Raw genomic sequence first — 21,361 nt, 5'->3', positions numbered from 1 at the left:
GTGATCACCTTTTGTGAACTTCTGCAACCAATGGGGAAACCAGATTAATTTAACAACCAGGTTACTAATTTATCAACTGCAGTGATTCACTTAACAGCTGAGGCAAGAAAGGTCATAAAATGGGGCAAAATTCACTTAACAGAAATGTTGGGCTCAATTGTGGTTATACATTGAGGACTACCTGTACCAAGAAAAGGTAGGCAGGCATTAAGAGAAAAAAAAAACTATGGAAATTTTGTTACCTGCCTTCCAAAACATACATTAAAGCATTTGGGCCTTTTAACTTAGAATGAGGGCAGATAAGAAAAGATCCAGCAGAAGCATATAAAGTAATGTTCAGCATTGATGGAAAATGTGGGAGAAATGTATTTTTCTCCCTCCCTTTTTCCTTGTGCCAGGAGCCCTGTGCAAGGAGAGTCAGGACTCTTCCAAGGAAATAAATGATTATACAGAAGCAAAATAGGGAAGATGTAATGAGGAGGGCTACTATCTTAGATGGTTGTAAAAGAAGACCACTTCATGGAGGATAGGACATTCATTGGCTACTAATCTGGTAAATTAGTCTAGAATCTAAAACAGCCTATCTTAAAATACCAGCTGTTGGAGACCAAACATAGGGCGCTGTTGCTAAGGATAGCAAGATAAATTAACACATAAATCAAAGAAAGAAGGCTATTGCTATTATGTCCTAATTCTGAACTTTGTGGATGTACGTGTCAGCTGCTGGGGTACAGAACATTGGAGTAGATGGTCTTTTGTTCTACTCTGTCAGGTATTAGAAGAACTTCTATACTGTTGCATTGTGTTTTTGTATGCATAGAAAACACATATTTCACATATACTGAATAGGAAGCCTTTCTATATCAGACTAGGATTTTTTGTGGTAAAACGTTAAATCAGGTCAAATTATTATTTGCAGAACTTCCACATCACGCATCTTTTGGGGCATCATTCCAGGTGGATACTATTTTTTATTCATAGCATTCTCCTCTGTTATTTATGAATGGCCCCGATATGATTCTTCAGGATTTCTCTTTCTAATTATACTTTCTTGTACATCCCATCCATGCAAATACTTGTGTGGAAGAAGAGAGGGAGAAGTAATTGTCACTGTAGCAAGTCAGATTCCTGGGCATCTGAAATGGAATGTGAAAAATCAGGAGTCTGGCAGCACCTTTTCTGGCACATTTTATTAAAAGGCATCGGCATTCACGAGTTGCAGCTCACTTCATCAGATGCATAGAGTGGCTAGACTGATGTAGGATTTAAATGGGGATCAGGTGGGGGGAAGAAGGGGTTATGCAGACACAGGTTACATGTGCAACAGATTTCTTATCAGTTGATTATTGTAGCATATTAAAGCCCCTTGTGCTTGTTGAGATCTTCTGAGATTGGCTGAAACTTTTTGATATATGTGAGTTCAACAATTTCTCATTCAGTGGCACTATTAAAGTCTCCCAAAAAATTGCTTTGCATGAAAGAGAAAAATGCAGCTGTAATAGAAAGCTGAAGTGGCAGACAGGATAATATATAAAAGGTCTCAGTCAGGGGTGATGACATGCTGGCCACAAGACCGTGGAAACATCTCCAGACGTCACTGGCTTAAGAAAGGCTCCAGATTTCTGGGTTAAGAAATGGAGATGAGCATAGCCCCCTTAAGTTGGTCACAACTGGTGGGGTTAAAGGTGCAGGGACACCTTTACATCACTCCAATAACAGGAGGGAAAGATAGTACTTAAGGGGTAATGCTGGCATTAGGGAGACTTAAGTCCAGCTCCATCCTTGACCATAGAAGCTTCCTGGGTGGCTTGGGTTGGGGGTGGGGGCAGTAATTCTCTCTCAGCCTAACTAAACTCACTGGGTTGTTGCTGTGTAGAGGAAATGGGAAGAGCTAGCATATACAGCTGCTTAAGCTCCTGAATGAAAGGTGATTTGTGTCTAATAAATAATAAATAAACCAGAATGCAAGGAGGGATGCAACAATGGATTGGCAAGGATGATTTGTGATTGCATGTATAGCCTGCACAAGCTCTGTTCTTGGTTTTAAAACATGTTTGACTACTCACTGACTGAGGTTTAATTGTGAATGGCTTTTGTCTCTGAAACCATATTCAGTATAGAATGCTTGTGTGAGACGCATTAATAAATGTATGCCTGTGATGACTAGGGGAATTTACCTAGGGTTTCTTTATTTTAGTGCTATGCTTTGGCTAGATATCATTTAAAAAACCTTCTCTTCCTGCCCATTAATAGTTACAATCTTTCCTTGAAAAGAATTATGTATATTTCTCTGAATGGATTTTATAAAAATACAGTCTGGGCATTGTCTGAACTATAATCAGGCCAGTTCCTAAGCTTATGAAAAAGAGTATCAGCATCTGGAAAAAGTGACAGTTCTGCAGCTGTTGTTTGTTTTTATTATGCTAACTGGCATGGTCTCCTTTTCATACAGGAGATCTGATGAAGCAGAACACTGCATCAGTGACATCTTAGACTCACCTATCCAGGATCCTCAGGCTGCCCTTAATCTAGGTGTTCAGAATAAGGTAAGGAGTGCCTTTGCTTTCTGCCTGCCTCTAATAATGCAGATGTGCTTAACTCAATCAGTTACGTCTTGTCTTTGCTTTTGGAGCTTCAGATAATCCTCGTAACCCTTAGGGACATAACTTATCTTGAGAGAGAAGCTAGTCTAAGGTCACCCAGTTTTCTGGCTGACTGAGGATCTTCTAAACTGAATGCCATTAGCATCAGCCTCCTCAGGGACAGGAACTGGGTTAGCATAGCTGGACGATTCTGAGCTTTTGCAGATGTATATGCTTAGAACATCAGTTCTTGGCACCCAAGTATGAAAGATTGGAAATGGAACTGGTATACTTAGGGATTTGGGAAAGATTTGGAGCATGCTGTTTTTCCACATAAGCTCTCTTCTCTTTAGGTCAAGTTGAGGTGTTCATGTAACAAACCTATCTTTTGTATCTCAATTTGATGCTGTTAATAATATAATTCTTTTCTGCATTTTTTTTTACCTTACTGTTTACAGTTCTTCCTCTTTCCTTCCTTGCAGTGGCATACATACTGCTAAGTCAGTAGTAATAGTAATAGTTCCTGTGTTTTGTCTATGAAAAACTATCATCTAGGTGTTTAATGAACAAAGGAGAAGGTTCCATTCAGCTTTCTCTCATGAAAATATTATGTGTAGTCTTCAATTTAGGAACAATCATTTAAGAGATGGGAGCCAGGAAAAATATTGACGAGAGATATGTCAGTTGTATTTGATAGTTTGAAAGTTTTCATGTTGAATATGCGGTAGATTAATTTATTTTGTCTCAGTGAGAAAGATATGGATTCAACCAGAGGTTAATTTTTGGCTAAAATTTAGAAGAACTTTTAATGGTAACAGACTAGTTGATGCCCCTTAAAGTGTTTAAGCAGAGCTGGGCAGCCTTATGTTCACTACCTGATCCTGGAGTCACTCAGAGTAAGATGGATGGTATCTAAATTAGATGAGAGGGAGAGAGAGAGAGAAATAGAAAAAGAGAGAGAGATGATTGATAGATAAAATATGTTAGGAGTGCTATAGTGTTGTCCTGCTTTTAGTAGGTACTTGGACTTTCCAGGGTCTCTTCCAATTATGTTTTTTTAAGGTTTAAAATTTAAAGGTTGTTTTTTAAATGGCAAAATATTTGGTTCTTTTCAGACAAAAAGGAATATCTGAGTAAGGAATACAGTAGTAATGAGCAGCTCACTAAAAGGTATAAGACATGGCACTTTTTCAAAATGGCCTGGTTTCCAGATAATTAGAGCTTATACAATATGTTTTTTCTCTTCTGAGACAACAACTATCAGGAAGCACTCTGAATTTTGTGTTTTCATAAAAAAAACTGTGCAGTATTGAAGACACAATCTAATGAAACAGTAATAATGATCTAAAGTTTGGGGTCTGCAAATTGATTTCTTATTTTATATGATTCCATACAGGTAGTCGACTTATTTGAAATGATTGAAAAAATGCAGGTATGTTTTTCATGTTTCATGATCAAATTTTGAACCTCTGATAACAAGCTGCTTCTGCTATGGAATTGTCTTGCCACCTGAACATTACCACAACCCGAATGCAATAATTACCTCAAAGGCCTCTGCCCTGTCTGTAGCTGTGTAAGCTGTTAACCCTCTCCACACAGCTGACTTCTGGTGACTCATCTTACTTTGATGCCCTTCTATTTCACACCCTGCCTGTTCCTGCTGTGATCTTTCTATTGGTTCATCTGGCTCCTGTGAGATTCTCCTTGTAATTTATGAAAATGTTTTTACCTCTCTGCTGTGTCTGTTAGTTAGAAATGGATGCTTTCTTTCTGCTGTACTTTTGGAAGTCATGTAGCTCCAAGAGCTAGGCTTTCCCTTAGTGATACCTCAGTTCTCTTCCTCTGCCTGTGGTCTACATCTCTGTTTTCATTTGGGCCTGGTAATTATCTGACTGCAGGAATACCTACATGAAGGAATAGAAATATATTGGGTGAAAATGCTTTTTGGGTCACTTCTCTTGCACATCTGTGTTCACACTTTCTTGTATACTGGAATTTAAACTGAAATCACTCTACTAATAAACTCAATTGAGATTCGTGGAATGAATTATAAACAAACCAACTTGCTTTCCAGGGCAAATTGTATAACATACAGTCTGAGCCTAACACACTGTAGATGTGTTACCTAGAGTAAGCTTTTGGTAATTTGTTGAATGAAATTTGTTTTTCCATTTGAAGCTCTCAGAAGAAAGTCGATGGGGCCAGTTAGTTTCACTGAATTACTACTCTGATGAGTGCCTAGATGGTTTAAACTGAAGCAGCCAGTGAGGGGAAAAATAACATTTGGACAGTTGCATTACAGGCAGTAGTGATTAGGTTTGGGGATAGGATAGGATAGGATTCTTTATTGGCCAAGTGTGATTGGACACACAAGGAATTTGTCTTGGTGCATATGCTCTCGGTGTACATAAAAGAAAAGATATATTCGTCAAGAATCATGGATTGATTGATTCTTTCACCTAGGTGAGCAAGAAACCATATACAAATAGTTTTTTTAGTTAAAAAAAAGCATTCCTGCTTTATCAGAGCTGATCCCTTCTATCTCTTCTTCCCAGGATTTTAGGCCAATAATATTTTTCTCAAATGTCTTAGTATTTTTGAAAATCATATTTGTTCTGTAACCTGACTGTTACCTATAAGGAAATACTTGTATATATGTATGTATGACAAAAGTCTTCTATTTTGAAAAGAGATGATTATTCTAGAGTGAATGATTAAGCATAGTAGCATAACAAAAGCACATTATCTAAATATGTTGCCTATAATGAACTTTGAGAATCTTACTCTTTGCTCCTGAAATGTGAAATGGTTTCGTAATGAGGCTCTTGATCCTGAAAAGAGCAGTGGTTTGCCTTTGTCAGCTACAGCTTCTAGAGCCCCTCAAAAAATTGCCACTAAACCTTAATATTTAATATGATAGAATGGAAGAGGTATTAAATATGTGGAAAACAATTATATTAACTGTGTTTAATATTATTATATGTAAATTAAATTGTGTTTAGTTGTTATCCTTGCCCCAGAATTTTTAGAGTATTGTCCCCACCATGTTATTCGACAGCCAAATGAACTTTCAACAGCCTTCCCTCTCTGAGGCAGAGGGAAAAATAAACCAGAGATTGATGGATTTCTTCTTTCCTCCCTCTCTTCCGGCCTTCCTTGATTCTCTATCTGTCTGTCTAGAGAAGTCGTTTGGATGAGCAAAGATGTTCACTTCCAGCCACACTGAAGGTCAGTTTCCATTGCTCATTGCATTTTTTGAATTAGGAAGGATAAACCCCATCAAAGGTCTGCACATTATTCTATGATGGGACAGGTTGCACTCTAGTATTTCAGCAGAATTTCAGTCAATAAACAATCCAGCAGGAGGCTTTGCAAATAAGATTTTGGGGAGGGTGGGCTGTTCCTAAGGACTTGAGATAGGCTTCACTCCCAACTGAGTGGAATCCTTTCTTTCTCCATCATGGAATGAATAGCAGCCTTCTGTTTCTGTACAACTGTGGAGTTAGAATTGCTGGTGCAGGGAATGGACACCCTTAGAGGAATGGGAGCAAGGCTTAGCAGTTTTGGGGAGGGCAGAAGTCACAATGGGTGGTATAGTTTGGGGACAGATTCACATATTTGGGCCTGTGCCCAATTTGGGTTTCCTCTGTCTGATTTTCTTCCTTAACTCAAATCTTATCTATGGCTTGCATTATGTTTTACTGAATTTCCCATCCCAAAATGTCAGAGAACTTACACCATGGCTTTTCAAAATTGTATCACTAAAATTTAGTGGTGCTGTCAGAGGAAGTCCAAGATCTGTGGGTATCACTGTGAGTGCTGATTAGAGGCAAATTGGAGTAGGGAAAGAGCCATAAGTCCAGGTGAGGGAAGAAGAGAAATAAAAGAAATAGAAATTATTAAAACAATAGAGGAAAATTAATATTAGACATGCTAGCTGGAAATTCTTGACCCTAAGGGGAAGGCAGAAAACCGAGCAAGGGAAAGCACCATTGTTTGTGTATATATTTCAGTGTTCTGAAAAGTAAACCATTTTGGTCTAGTAGTTAAGGCACCAGGCTAGAAACCAAAGGTCTGTGAGTTCCAGTCCCACTTTAGGCATGAGAGCTGGGTGGCTTTCATGCCTAAATCACTCTCTTAGCCCAACCCACCTGACAGGGTTGCTGTGGGAAATATAGGAGAAGGAAAGAATATTGGATTTATTCACCAATTTGAATTATTCATAAAATAATAAAGGTGGGATATTAATTAATTAAAAACAAACAAATAAATTAAGTGTTCCAAAGCAGACTAATCTTCCCAAACTGGCACTTTCTAATTGTACAGAGTATGCAGGGTCAAGAATTCCCAGTCAGTATGACTAGAATAATACAACTTCAAAGTTCACAATAAACCTATACTATCATATAAGGGGCATTAATTCAGGAATACTTCCTAATAATTCTGGAAGAGCAGGAATGGCAAGATGAAAAGGAAAAGTCACTCTTTGCACCTATTTCCTGTTCTCTTGTGATTGTAAGTGGAATGGTGTGCCAATCTAGCAATTGCACTACTTTAGTTGAATGATTCTTTATGCATGCAGTAAAATATCCCTCTGATTTTTTTTTCTTCGATTCAATCATGTCTGATTCTTCAAGATTGCCTTGACAAGTCTTCTTGGCAAGGTTTTTTTCAGAATTGATTTGCCATTGCCTCTTTCCTCAACCTGAGAGAAAGTGACTGGCTCAAGGTTACCCAGCTGGCTTTGTGCCTAAAGTGGGACTAGAAGTCACAGTCTCCCAGTTTCTAGCCTGACGCCTTAACCACTACAACAAACTGACTCTCTTCGCTATGATTTATAGTAAAGCATAAAACCAAAATAAAACAAAAAATGCAATTTTAAGAACTATTCAATTATTCAAAAAACTGCCCTGTCTAATTAAAAGCCTTTTATTAAAAAGAAATGTTCTTGAATCCAATTGGATTGTGATTATTTCATCCATGCAGTTTCCTTGGCAGTGTTATGAAAGTGGTTTTTTTGGATGCATGTTTTGACTTCCCAGTCTAGCATACAATTTACAGATTATCGTACATCAAAATACTAACCAGGACTGATCCTGTTTAGCTTCTGACATTAGCCAAGATTCTATTACCCACTAAAACATAACCTTTACAAAATCTATCAAACAGGTCAATTGCCTGAACTCTGCAAGAAGCACCTTACAGGCTTTAAAAGTGGTAATCAGCCTCTCTCATTAACTAGAAATAAACTGGCAGACACTTCAATGGTCTTCACATCTTTAAGTCTTTCAAAGACCAGTTTATCTCGAGTTCTTGTAGGGAGCCATGGAGATGACCTTGGAAAAGTTGTTAAGACAATGGGTGTTGCATGTATTAATGTTGGAAGTGGGAGAAGAGTATTAGAAAAAAACTAAGACTTATTATTTCCTCATTTACTGGAATAGGAGGAGGAGGAGGGGAGGAGGAAAAACATAGGCAGACTTGCAAGATTTTGTTACTACAGCTGATCTGCATAAAGTGTAGTGTTTAAATAGAGTCAGTTTCCTGATCTGTTCTACCATGTAGAGCTGAAAATTGCATACAAACTGGAAGTTTCTGAATTAGAGGCATAGGCAACATTGTAAAGAATGGGTCACAGTATTCATGCCTTAGCCTGATCTAGAAGCATTTGTAATATTATTACTGAGGCATTTCTGCCACAGCAGCTGGCAACATCCAGCAAACAGATCTGTTTAGTATTTAAATAGGACACCATCATGAAATCCCACTATAGACTATTCCAGGAAGTTTTTTTTTTTAAAAAAAAAAACCATCCTGGAAAAAGGCACCCAAACCATTGTTGCCAAAAAACTATATAAGTAATCTTTGATTTACGGCCATTCATTCAGCATCCATTCAAAGTTTAGACAGTGCTGAAAAAATTACCCGTTATGGCTGTTCATACAGTTGTGCTGCCTTCGGAAAGTCTTTGGAAAAACAGCACAGCTTTACAAAGGCAGAGCAGCTTTCTGAAGGCTCAGGGAGCCACAGGTAGGAAATATTCACCAGAGAAGCTGAGTCCAAAAAGGAGTGAAGCAATGGCTGAAGACAAAAGCTGAAAGATCAGTGCAGGGAACTCGGAGCCAAAGGAGCTGGGTGAATGAATTCTTGCTGGCACTTGCTGGGATGGGCTGGAGTATCCCAATATGGCAAGCGGTCTAAGCCCCATGTGGTTCTGGGGCTGCTTGCCATCCAGCAAGGCATGGTGCAGGATAGAGATTGGGGGGCGGGGGGGAATTGGCGGTTGAGGGGAGTTGGAGGCAGTCCTTTACCGGAGGCTCCGGGCTGGGTAAGATCAAACCCAGGCTGGGTAAGATCAAACCCAGGCTGGGATGAGTACTTGCTTGATGGTCTATAATTCTTGGTAAACAACTGCAATCTGTAAACAAGATTGCTGTCATAAATCAGTGCAGTCATGTGATGTTTCACTTTACAGCCACACTGATTTATGATGGCAATCCTGGTCTGAACTATCATAATTTAAGGATTAACTGTAGTATACCCATAGGAATAGAGCAATATTTGGGGGCGGGGAGGGAGATGCATCTTAACTTTTGGTTAAATGTTGAGCAAAGACAAATCTAGGGGTGGAATATACTATTTGCAATAGGGTGTTCAGTTTCTCTGGTATACTCTTATTTCGTTTCTGCCCAAAAGGAATTACCAGATACTCCCATAACTGAATTTGCTATCAGACTAGCCAGGCTGCAAAAGATACTCTCCGGAAGAAAAAGGCTCATTAAAAGCAAGTAACTGAAGGTTCTGTGATCTAATTAAAGGAGGAGATGGTAGAAGTAAAAATCAGCCCTCTCACACCTGAAGTAATTCATCAGCTCATGAGCCTGCAGAGGCAATTTGTGCAAAACAATCTTGCTTTGCTGCATGTTTTGCCTCAACATAATACACACTAATATTATAATGGCTCAGATTTATGTTGAGTCAACTTCCACTGCACTTTGATCATCAACTATGCCACTGCAGCTCCTGTTCTTCTGTGTGTGTGCATGTGTATACATAGACACACATACAGTACATATACATCCATCCATCCATCCATCCATATATACATACATACACATGCACATGCACAAACACAAAAGCTCTATTTTTGAAGTATATTGGAAAGAGCATTTAGGTGCAACTGTGCCAATTGCCTTAGTAGTTCCCAATTCCATATCCTACCCAACACAAAGACAGAATTGTTGGTGGGACCAAACACAAACTCTTTGGAGGTCTTTTGAAATCCATTTGGATCCAATTGGATTCTTCTTGGGCAAATTAAAAAGTCCAGCCACTCCTACATATGGAGGTCCATCCATAAAAAGTTATGAACATATCTTTGCTTTCTGAGTTTGGTTGTTTTCCTGAAGATGTTTCATTCCCCAAATTAGGTAACATCATCAATGCTACTTTTACTATTTAACACTACTGGCTTCAACTAAGGATGACTTAAAACTGTTTACTCATGATCTGGAGACTAAATAAATGATATCAAGTCATATCATACTCTGATAAGGTGGGGAAAGTAGTGGCTTGATGTATTTAGAATATCTATCAGCTGAATTTTATGATTCTATTACTTGATGTCTGAGGCATACCAGCTCACATACCAGCTGTGATCATTTTGCTGGTTTACAGTTGGAATGTTAGTAGGATAAAGTGGTCATTTTTAAATTTGGCATTAATGAAACATTATTTTTAGGAGATGAAAAAAATACAGATTTTTTTTGTTCCAGAAACTCTGCACAAAAAGAGAAATCATATAGTGATGCAATAAAAGGGATATATTGTTGATTTTTTAAATGTTTTCTGAGTTTGCTTTTCTTCTAGCAGTTGTTTCATGATCAGACTAAGCGATGGGGAAGAGTAGAATTTGCTGACTATTTAGATGATGATGATGATGATGATGATGATGATGATGATGATAGTATTGTTATATTAGCCAGGAGATTAAAATACTAATGCAGAATAGTATTTGGCTATTCAGAGTAATAAATTTGGCTGCCAATTTACTAGCTGTGTTGTGGCATATGCTTATGCAGTTCCCAAGGTGTGCCACTCAAGGATGAGCTAGTTTTGCAGCAGAAAGATGAGCAGCTCTTCCTGCAGTGTCCAAGGCCCCCCTCCCTTCACCAAAGCCGCCTCACAAATGGGTGTCGCAACTGGGAAGGTTCAGAGCTTGCAGGAATCTGTCTGCCTTCACGAAGCACCAGCTCATCTTCCCACTGAAGTGGTACCTATTTATCTACTCACATAAAATATGCTTTTGACTTGCTAGGTGGGCAGAAACTTAAGCAAGTGATGGGAGTTCACCCGGCCATGCAGTGCTACACCTCGAATTGCTGGAGCAGAGACCATCTACAGCATCATTAAGCCACTGAGTCACCGTGTCACTTGGATGACAATTGCTTATATTTCAGAAGATAGATTCAAGATTCAGAAGGATCTTTTTTTTTTTTTATTGAAAGAGTTTTTCGAATACAAGTTTTTCCCCCTTTTCCTCCCTTCTTCCCTAACCCCCCCTCACCACCCATCCCCCCCTGTGACTTCTTCTTCACAACAATAAACTAATTCATAATTAATTACATAATATTTTACCATACCCTTACTCACTCCTCAAAATACTGACCCTTAGCATAGTATTCTTATAACTCCGCTTTTCTCCGCTTTTCACAATCTACCCTTTTTCTCCTCCCCCAAACTTATAAAATATTATTATTATTACAACAACATAACCTTTACTTTTATATATATTAATTTAACATTTCAAAGCAGCCTTCTCCAAATTTAACATTTATTCAGTTCTATCCAATTCTTCCACTCCCCGAAATATATAACTTAAAAATCCTTTTTCTTAAACTAATCAATCACTAAACTAACCTATTTCAACCCAGTTTCCTGCAAGATTACCATGCACTACAATTCTAAATATAATCCACTGCCCACTCTGCTAAAATATACATATGTCTATATATACATTCCATTTTATAAAAAAAAGAAAAGACAATAACTTTAAATTTATAATTCATTTAGTATCTTCTTTGATGTCTTTCCACTAGATTATTAAATCCGTCATCCATAATAGGGTAACATAGCATCCTGGTGCAACAGTTTATTCAAAATCTTCAGTCATCTTCTGCCCCCATCAATAATGAATATCCTCATGTATATATAAAAGTAAAAACAACCACCCGAGTGACATTATAATTATATTCCATATAGTTGTAATTGTGGTTTTCATCAGGATTATAAATCCCCATCATCTTAGTGGGTAACAGCCAGATCTTCTGCATGCCCCAGCATGACTCTCTTGCCTTGTAACTCAAAATAGATATAATATATTTATCGGTAAAAGAAATCCAAAATAGATAGTTCAAATCCAACAGTATAAGGCTCTTTCCACATCCCAAAATCACGGCATTGCAGAGATCTGCCACTTTCCTCAAGATAGTGTTAAACAATAATTCGCCTCCAATATCTTTTCACATATTCATTTATTTTTTTTAAAATCCCTGGCTTCACTGTTGCTTGGTTTAGAAACTACTATTTCTACGAGATCTGTTTCTTTTCTTTTTCTTTTGCGGGTTGCATTTCCATCCAGATTTCCTTCCTACAAGTTGTGTATCAGCTGTTCGGTTGTCATTCTGCTTTGTAGATTGATCTTGTTGGTTTTGTTTTATTATCTCATATGTCTTTTCCATCACTTGTATATCAACTAATTGATTTGCGCACTTGTCTGTAAGTTGATAGTTCATCACATTAGAATCAAATGACACTGCTCTCAAATTTATAGACAGTCCAGCTGGGGTATCCAAAGAGTCCAAAGACAGTTTATCTACCACAGCCTCTGTAATTTGATGTTTTCCCTTTATTTCCAACTCCTTTTGCTTGTCCTGTATTATGCCTAAAGATGTTAAATTTATTTTTAAAATTTTTTGATAAAATTCTTCCGCTTTTTCGACAGTATTCAGTTGGTATCTTACTCCTTGGTATCTCAATATTAAACCAACTGGGACGTCCCACCTAAATAGAATATTCCTTTTTTTTAACTCATTCACTAGAAAACCAAATTTCTTCCTCTCCATTAACATCTTGGGCGGGAGTTCCTTAAAAATCCAAATCTTTCTTCCACGAAATTGCAAAGCAGAATCATAAGAATTCTGGACAATATTATTTCTAATTTCTTTGTCTGTAAAATAAATCACCACATCTCTAGGCAATTGCCTTTGTTTTGCCAACCAGGAGTTTATTCTATAAATTCTGTCAATCCTGCAAAACACTTCATCAGGTTGAACCTTTAAAATCCCAGCCAGAATTTCAGAGGATATCTTCCTTAAATCATCTCTGTCATCTTCCTGCAAACCTCTCAGTCTAATTGCATATTCTGTAAAATTGTATTGGATCATTAAAACTTCTCTTTCAATCCTCTGTTGTACATTTGTACATTGTACATTTTCTTCATTAACAGACTTTTGATCAGCCTCCATTTTAAGTTTGTCTTCTGAACTATTATCCTGAATGTTTACCAAATCCTTTTTAATTTTTTGGATCTTGTCATCCAAATTCTCCTCAGTTTCTTTCATTTTAGAGTTAGTATTTGCTTCCAACTGAGTCATAAAGTCTGCTAAGCCTTTAGCTACTTTTAGAATCTTTCGATCCAAAAAGCCAAACTTAGATTTCACCAATTCACCAATTTCTTTGATTTCCAACTTAAATTTTTCAAGTTGCTGATTCACAATCTCATCCCTTCTTACAATCTCCTCAAGAAGAAATTCTATTATATTAAAGTCAGGTTTCTGAGACTGGAGAGTTAAAACTTGTTGATGTAATTTATTAATGGGGGAATCCCCCCCCCACTGCCTGTTTGTCTAGTTTTATAAGTCTCAGTGCCATTTTTCCACGCAGACAAAATTTACTGGAAAAGAGAGAAAAAAAAAACTTTTTTCCAACCAAGATCAATATCAGATCCTCAAAGAGAAAAAAAAAACAGAAGTGAGAGTGAGATTTTGCCTCAGTTACAGCCAAAAATATTCATTCCGCTACTTTGTAATTGAAAACGGAAGGAGTTTCCCTTTCAGCCTCTCTTCAAGCCGCAGCAGCAATCGCCATTTTTAAAAAAAAAACTTTTTTTTCCCTTCACTTCACTTCTTAGGCAAAATAGAATAAAAAGAATACTTGCGCTTCAGGATCAGAGGTCCAACTCATATCTTCTTTAATTAATTTATTTGACAGATTTACAGGCTTGCTTTTGCCCCCTAGCTCTGCGTGTAGCAGAGATTTCCCAGAGCCCGGAGCATCGGCTGGGGATACGGGGAGTCTCTTCCGCTCCCTCCCAAAAGTAAATAAAAAACTTTTGGGATTAGGCAGAGGACTCTACCCACCCCAGCCGGCTCTATCTCCGTTTCCTAATGGAAACGGAGTTTTTTCGAGCCGCCATTCCGCTGAAAAAGGCGGCTCTTACAGGCAGTGGGTTCGACAATCCCGAAGGAGTGTCCAGCAGGGACAAGCAGCAAACCGGAAGTCCCCCTGATTCAGAAGGATCTTGATAGCTTGAGCATTGGGCCCTACCAACAAGATGCAATTCAGTGAGGTCCTGTACTTAGGTAGGAAAAACCAGATCCACAGATGCAGTATAGGGAGTATCCTCCTCATCAGTAGTGCCTATGAGAGGGATCTAGGTGTCTTGGTGAATCACCACTTAAGTATGAGTCAGCAGTGTGCTGCGCTGCTAAAAAAAGAACAACAACACAATTCTGAGCTGCGTTGGCAGAGAGATAGTATCAAGGAAAGTGATAGTACCATTCTCAGGCCACATTTGGAATACTGCATCTAGTTTTAATCACTATAAAATAAAAAAACAAAAAAAATTCCCAGGCTCTGAAAAGAATGCAGACAATAGCAACAAATACAATAAGGAGGTCTAGAAGCTAAATCCTATGAAGAACAGCTAAAGGAACTAGGCATTTTTAGTTTAATGAAGAAAAGATTGATGGGAGACATGATAGTAATCTTCCAATACTTGAAGGATACTGGGAAAGGGCACTGATTTATTCTTCATAGCACCTTAGGGTAGAACAAGAAGCAATGGGTGGAAACTCATCAGAAGGAGATCCAACCTGGAAATAAGGAAGAATTTCCAGACAGAACTATTTAGCAGTGGAACAGCTTGCCTCCCAGAGTTGTGGATGCTCCATTGCTGGAGTTTCTCAAGAAAAGATTGGATAACTATTTGTCTGAGATGGTATGAGGATTTCTGTCTTGGTCAGAGGGTTAGACTGGAAGACCTCCAAATTCTTTTCCAACCCTGTGATTCTACAAAATGCTACAGAAACTGCCCCCCAGCCCGGTGTCTAAATGCAAAAGCGCTCTCTCTTGGACTGGCTACACCTATTTTGGTGGAATTCTTAAAGGGTGTGTTTGTGCATGCTTTTAAGGAACCTTTATATAAAAGGCTCTTAGAAAAGACTCAAACTCAGCCTTTTCTGACAATTGATTCTATACATTGTGCTCTCAGAAATAAACTTTACCTCTGGTTCAAGCAACTGCCTGCATTCTTTATTCTCGGCTCGGAAACAAACCTGGTAAGATTTCTTTCCAACACTCTTATGTATTTACTAATGGCCTCTATGCGTTTTCAGAGAGAAGAGGAATACATCCCATACCCCAGCATCCATGAGGTGAGTCAGTGATGGTTTGAGTTCATATGTTTTAATTGAACAAAGCTAAGTCTGGCTTAGGCTTGTCAGCTAAAGAAGGATCAAGTATCACTTTGGGTGATTTGACATCTGAGTTCTTTGATAGGATTTTTGGTCTCCAAGTCTAGTTCCTTTTTTGAGATTAATCCATAGCTATTTCAGGAGGATGAACTCCTTGAGCTCTGAAGCAGGAGGATGCAGAGATATGCTTGATAAAAGTTGTAATCCAATTCATCTGGACAGGAGTGGGTTCTACTTACCTTTACTACCGGTTTGCATTGTGCCCACCCGCGCGCTCTTCTGCGCATTCGCAGAAACTTCTGCGCATGCACAGATCTACTTTGATGACATCCGGATCAGTGGGCGAAGCCTCCCACTGGTTTTACTACCAGTTCTTGTGAACTAGTCCGAACCGGGGGCAACCCACCACTGCATCTGGAAGAAGTGGAGTGAGGAGGGGTGATTTCAAGTGTTCCAATGTGTATAGCTATGGAATCTGATTAATTTCAAATGCAAGTGCAGATTCCCCTATCTTCTTTCTTAAAAGGTATTACAGAGGGGCTGGCCATACCCTCTAATCATTTTACCACAGTTTGGGGGTTACTGGATTGAAGGGACATCTCACAGCCTTCCCGTATCAGGCCCTGAATTTCAAGACTTGCCATCTCCTTGCAGTGGCAAAGTGAGATTGGAGTGCGATCCAACAGCAAAGCTGTACCGCAAACACTTCCTGGGAAAGGTAAAATTTTATATTATTTAACATACTCCAAACCTTTATATTTTAGGTGTTTTTTTTGTAATAATTTGCAGTATAAATCTGTGGATACAAGTTGGTTAAGAAAGCAAAACGTTAAAAATGTTACTTTTCAAGTAATTTTATTAGAGATTCAAACTTGCAATTTACTATGTCAACTCAATTTTTAATTATATTATTATTATTAGTCATATTTATTATTAGTCATATTTCTATGCCGCCCACTCTCCGAGGATTCTGGGCAGCTTACACCAAAGACAGTATACTAAATAGCATATTTCCCCCTAACAATCTGGGTCCTCATTTTACCCACCTCGGAAGGATGGAAGGCTGAGTCAACCTTGAGCCAGTGAGATTTGATCCGCTGATCTGCTGAACTAGCAGTCATCTGAAGTAGCTGCAGTACTGCACTCTAACCACTACGCCACCGCGGTGCAGTGATTAGAGTGCGCCTATACTCATTATAGTATAGTACTCTACTCTGCTAGAGAAAAAAAGATATAGAGAGAGCAATATTATCAGTATAATATAACCTCAAAATTAATAAACTTCATAATAAAAAAAAGGCTTGAGAAATTATGCAATCAATAGAATAGTTCCAAAACTTTGTTTCTATTGCTTGAAAGTCTTGCACTATGCTAGAAAAAATGAATTCAAATTCAAACAGACAACACGTACTCTGTAAATCAAGAATAGATTTTTTTTTGTTCCAGCATTTAGCTAATCCCTTGCCATGATAAGGTATGCTGATAATTAGAAGCAAGAAGAACATAAGCATCTTGAACGCTTAATATGTATCCATATTAATATATTAATATATTTATCCTGCTAATATATTAGCAAGATAAATAGCAGTTTATAGCAGTTAGACCCAAATGTTTTCAATGTGTAACCGTTGCATTGCAGTATTGAGATAAAGTCTAAAGGCATATAAAACAATCCATTTGTTTGTCAGAATTGTTGCTATGATCCAATGAGATCTAGCCTGACTTCCTCTAATTTATAGAATAACCAAGCAGGATATTGTACATGTATTAATTAGAGTATGAATACCTGTTTATGAAATACAATAAGTCCTGTCTATTTTAAACAGAGCTAGAATAAATATCAACTAAAAAAAAATGTCAATAATGCTAGAATTTTTATGGTCATGTACAAATCCAGCCGGAACTGGTTGTTCAGTAGTCAGAAGAACAAGCTATAATCTGTGGGCCAAAGCAGCCTTTAAAAACTTAACTCCCATATTTATCAAGGAAATATATCTATAATTAGAACCCAGAGGGAATCTATATTTGTCTGATTAAAAGCCAGGGATTTTTCTTTTGAAAAAGCTACAATACCTGTCTAGTAAAATAAAAGATATAAATACTCTAGCTGATATACATTTTGTATCAATCCACTGAAAAACCTGTTACAAAGAAAAATACCTAACTATATACATCTGTGTAATTAAGCTTGTATATATATATAAGTCAAAATCTGAAGTATACCACATCCCTCCCCCCTGACTCCTCCTTACTTTTCTGGCTCTGCCTACTGTATATATAAGCAGCTGTTCCTGTCAAAAACCTTGTCCTGCCTGATGATGTCCTGTGGAAAGAAACATGTAAAATAAAACAGTGTTGGATTCTCATATCTCGCATACTGATTATTGGGCCTATAATAAAAAAGAAGAATTATAAGCAACAAAACTGGTAGCAAAAGGATGGTTAAAGAAGGACCGATCTATCAAAAAGATGCAAGAAACATCTACTCCAACTGAGGTAAAAAGAAGACCCATAACAAGATTATTAAATAAAAGAATGGCAGCTCAATTAACTCCCGCAGAAAATATAATAAAAGACAGGCATTTACTTAACACAAATATCCTGTCAGAAGTAAAAAAATCACAGACTGAAACTAAAGACACTCCCTCAGTCATCCAAAAAAAAAAATAGATGACGATAAAAAGAAAATAATAGAATTAATAGAAACAGCTCCGAATAATCCTAAACTGTTTGCGAAACTCCACAATGTCATAAAAGACTACAGAGCAGCAACGGATGAAAAGGAGACTGAATACTGTCAAGATATAAAAAATACACTGGGAGAGTCAAGCAGCAAACATATGACAGCTGATGAAGCCGGCGACATTTTCCCGCTTTTTTCATGGCGGCCATTTTTGAATGAAACATCAATAAAAATGGCCGACCAACGAACAATAAAGTCTCTAGATCAAAACCCCAAAACGGAAAACAAAGATTACGATCTAATACACAACCCTAAAAATGACAGTAATAAAGAACAAATAAAAAGCTATTCACCTAAATCACCTCCAGAGCCAAAGATAAACGATGACGTACAGCTACTAACCGCAGCATTCAAAAAGAAAATTAAACTACCGAGCCCACAACCGAAGAGCCCGGAAAAACACATCAAACCAATATTTGCAAATAAAATTGCAAATGATCTAAGCTGCCTAGAAAAAGGAACCGCATTCTACGAAAGTAAACTCAGATCATTCCCAGTGGAAACCCGCCACCCAACGAACATCAGAACTTATCAAGAAGATGTAAAAAAAGAATCATACTTACCAGAAAGAAGAGAACGATCTACACAATCCATGTACACGGATGGTGACCCAGGATGGACCCTGCCTCGCGACCGAGCAACGGAGCGGAATCGCCGAGCCTTCCTGGAGGACCGCGGAGACCATCAGGACTACAGAGATGCCCCGAGGATCCAGACGACTTTCCAGACGAACGCCAAGCACCTGGAGCCGACCGAGATGAGACCAAGAAGCCAGCAAGTCGACTGGGATCTCCAAGCAAAAGCCGCAAGCATGGGAACGTTCTACAGCAACCGAGAGTCAGAAATAAGATCTGAGCATGCGCAGTCTCCATCTACAAAAAAAAGAGAGTACAGAGAGATAAGTCAGCATAGACATACACTTACTATACCAATGCCATATTGTGAGTACAATAATGACTTAGACCATGGACAGCAACAGATTGTAGATAGATTTCCACACCACTCAGGGATTTTACCAGCAGAACACATAAAATTAAAATCAGATGGAACTAAGTTGTTGGAATGGAGCCAACAGCTCCAGGTGATATACTTAAGAGAAAATATGTTGTTCCTAATTACCAATCCTCCCAATAGGCCTTGGACTATTGAAGTAGATTATATACACCATAAGGCTTATTATATTTTAATTGCCACTATATCACCTAGTATATATCCCAGTATCGAAAATCATCTGACAGTTTATGAAATATTCCAAAAATTATTTAATTTATTTCATAGCAAAAGCGTTGCATCAACAACTAGAATATCTAGGGAATTTTATTCTGCTAAGTTAAAAGGTGGGACCACCATGAGTGAGCACATCATAAATCTAAATGCAACTAGGGCTGACCTTATCCAAAGGGGAGAATACATTTCTGAAAGCAGCATGAAAAGCATAATAATTAACTCACTAGATTCAAGTTGGGATAACTATATCACCTTATTAGATAGTCTTAGTTTAGAGCACATCAGCTTAGAAACTCTAACTAGCAAACTCATAACAGAAGATAGACTAAGGAGAGAGTGATCCTTGAGTCACAGAGAAAATGGAAACACAAAGAGAGTAGAATTCCAAAGTAAAAATAGATATACACCAGAGTGTCACACATGCGGTTCCAAATACCATTATAAAAGAGACTGTCCAAAAAATAATAGAGACATGGACTACACATATCACAGGGAAAGAACTGGTAAGAAAATTAATCTATCAGATAGAAAATCACCAGATTATAGATATAAACGTAGGGAATCCCCCAATCCTAAAGATAGAAGAAAATACAGAGATGATTCTAGAGAAAATAAATACGGTTCACTATTTGGATTAGGAAACAACGAAAAATCAAAAACAGAATCTAATAATGCATGGCTTATCGATTCCGGAGCTACAAATCACACCACTCATGAAAAAAAAACACCTTAGCGACTTCACAGAAAAGAATTACTATATAGAAGTGGCCAACCAAAGTAAAGTTCTAGTGAAAGGAATAGGCACCATTTTCATCAAAGGCTTAGGAAGAATAGAGGGGGTACTTTTTATACCAGAAACCCCACACAATATATTAGCTATACATAAACTAAATGAGGAAAAAGAGATAGAAGTCACATTCAAAAGTGGGAAAGTGCATATAACCAAAGACAAAAGGAACATAGGTAAAACCATTAACAAAGGGGGATTAACATACTTCCTACCAGAAGATGATAAGTCGACATGTACAAACACAGAATTAGAAAACAAAGAAAATAAAGCTAACACACATGAAAAATTTGAGAATAACATGAACGAAAGTCATACAGATGATAAAACTACCAATAAGAAGGTGTCATGTGGTAAACCAATTCACGATGAATGTGCCCATCTACTTCACAGGAAGCTAGGGCATGCTAGTTTCCCAGTTATCCAGAAAATGTTAGAATGTACTGATGATGCTAAAGTAAAGAGTTGCAAAAATTACTTAGAGTGTTCTGTATGCAAATCTTCTAAAAATAAAAACAAACCTAGACCTAAAAAAGCCACTCGCACCACACACTCAATATTCCAATTATTACATATGGACATAGTTGGCCCCATGAAACCATCAATCAAATACAGAAAAAGATATTTTTTCACTATAGTGGATGATTTCAGCAGATTTGGATTCGTATATACACTTAATCACAAAAGTGAAGTATTTAAGAAATTCAAAGAATTCCACAAAAGAATAGAAACACAACACAACATAAAAATTAAACAAATAATGACAGATAGGGGATCAGAATTTCTGTCAAAGGAATTCTCCAATTGGTTAAAATCACAAGGAATCATACATTTCAAATCTTGTCCTTTTTCAGCTTTTCAAAATGGCGTCGTAGAGAGGAAAAATGGTTTGTTGCAAACCATGGTTAGATGTGTGCTAGAGGATGCTGGTTTAGGACAAACATTCTGGGCTGAAGCTCTAACGTATTCAAATTACACCTTAAACAGGTTATGGTCGAGTGTAATTGGTAAAACTCCATACGAGGTCATGTACAACAGAAAACCCAAAATCAGTCACCTGCATATTTTTGGAGTTACTGCAGCTGTTTACATTCCAAGGCATAAGGGTGAGAAAGTATCAAAAAGATTAAGATTTATGGGATATGAATCAGGAACCAAAGGATACCGATTCATAGACAAAAATAATAAATTCATCATTTCAAGATCAGCTGTATTTCATGAACATGCAAATTGGTCCAAAATTCATCTAAATGATTTATGCCCCATA

General features: G+C 37.7%; 1 protein-coding gene across 7 annotated transcripts in view; it reads left to right on the top strand.

Annotated features, from left to right (window-relative positions):
* Positions 1 to 2,494: 2,494 nt before the first annotated feature.
* Positions 2,495 to 21,361, top strand: part of LOC139313079 (rap1 GTPase-activating protein 1-like) — a 58,998-nt gene continuing 40,131 nt past the window's right edge. For all 7 annotated transcript variants that reach the window (XM_070938445.1, XM_070938444.1, XM_070938446.1 and 4 more), the window contains exons 1-5: positions 2,495 to 2,546; positions 3,979 to 4,014; positions 5,763 to 5,810; positions 15,260 to 15,298; positions 15,864 to 16,055. In XM_070938445.1, the coding sequence (XP_070794546.1) occupies positions 3,997 to 4,014; positions 5,763 to 5,810; positions 15,260 to 15,298; positions 15,864 to 16,055 (297 nt within the window). In that variant the 5' untranslated portion in view covers positions 2,495 to 2,546; positions 3,979 to 3,996. The remainder of the gene's footprint in view (positions 2,547 to 3,978; positions 4,015 to 5,762; positions 5,811 to 15,259; positions 15,299 to 15,863; positions 16,056 to 21,361) is intronic.

The sequence above is a fragment of the Pituophis catenifer genome, unplaced genomic scaffold, assembly GCF_029215685.1.
Source record: "Pituophis catenifer annectens isolate HBS135680 unplaced genomic scaffold, rPitCat1.0.hap2 SCAF_2, whole genome shotgun sequence".
NCBI classification, from domain to species: domain Eukaryota; kingdom Metazoa; phylum Chordata; class Lepidosauria; order Squamata; family Colubridae; genus Pituophis; species Pituophis catenifer.
Note: the sequence above shows the minus strand (reverse complement) of the source record. Positions and strands in the feature narration are given on the sequence as shown.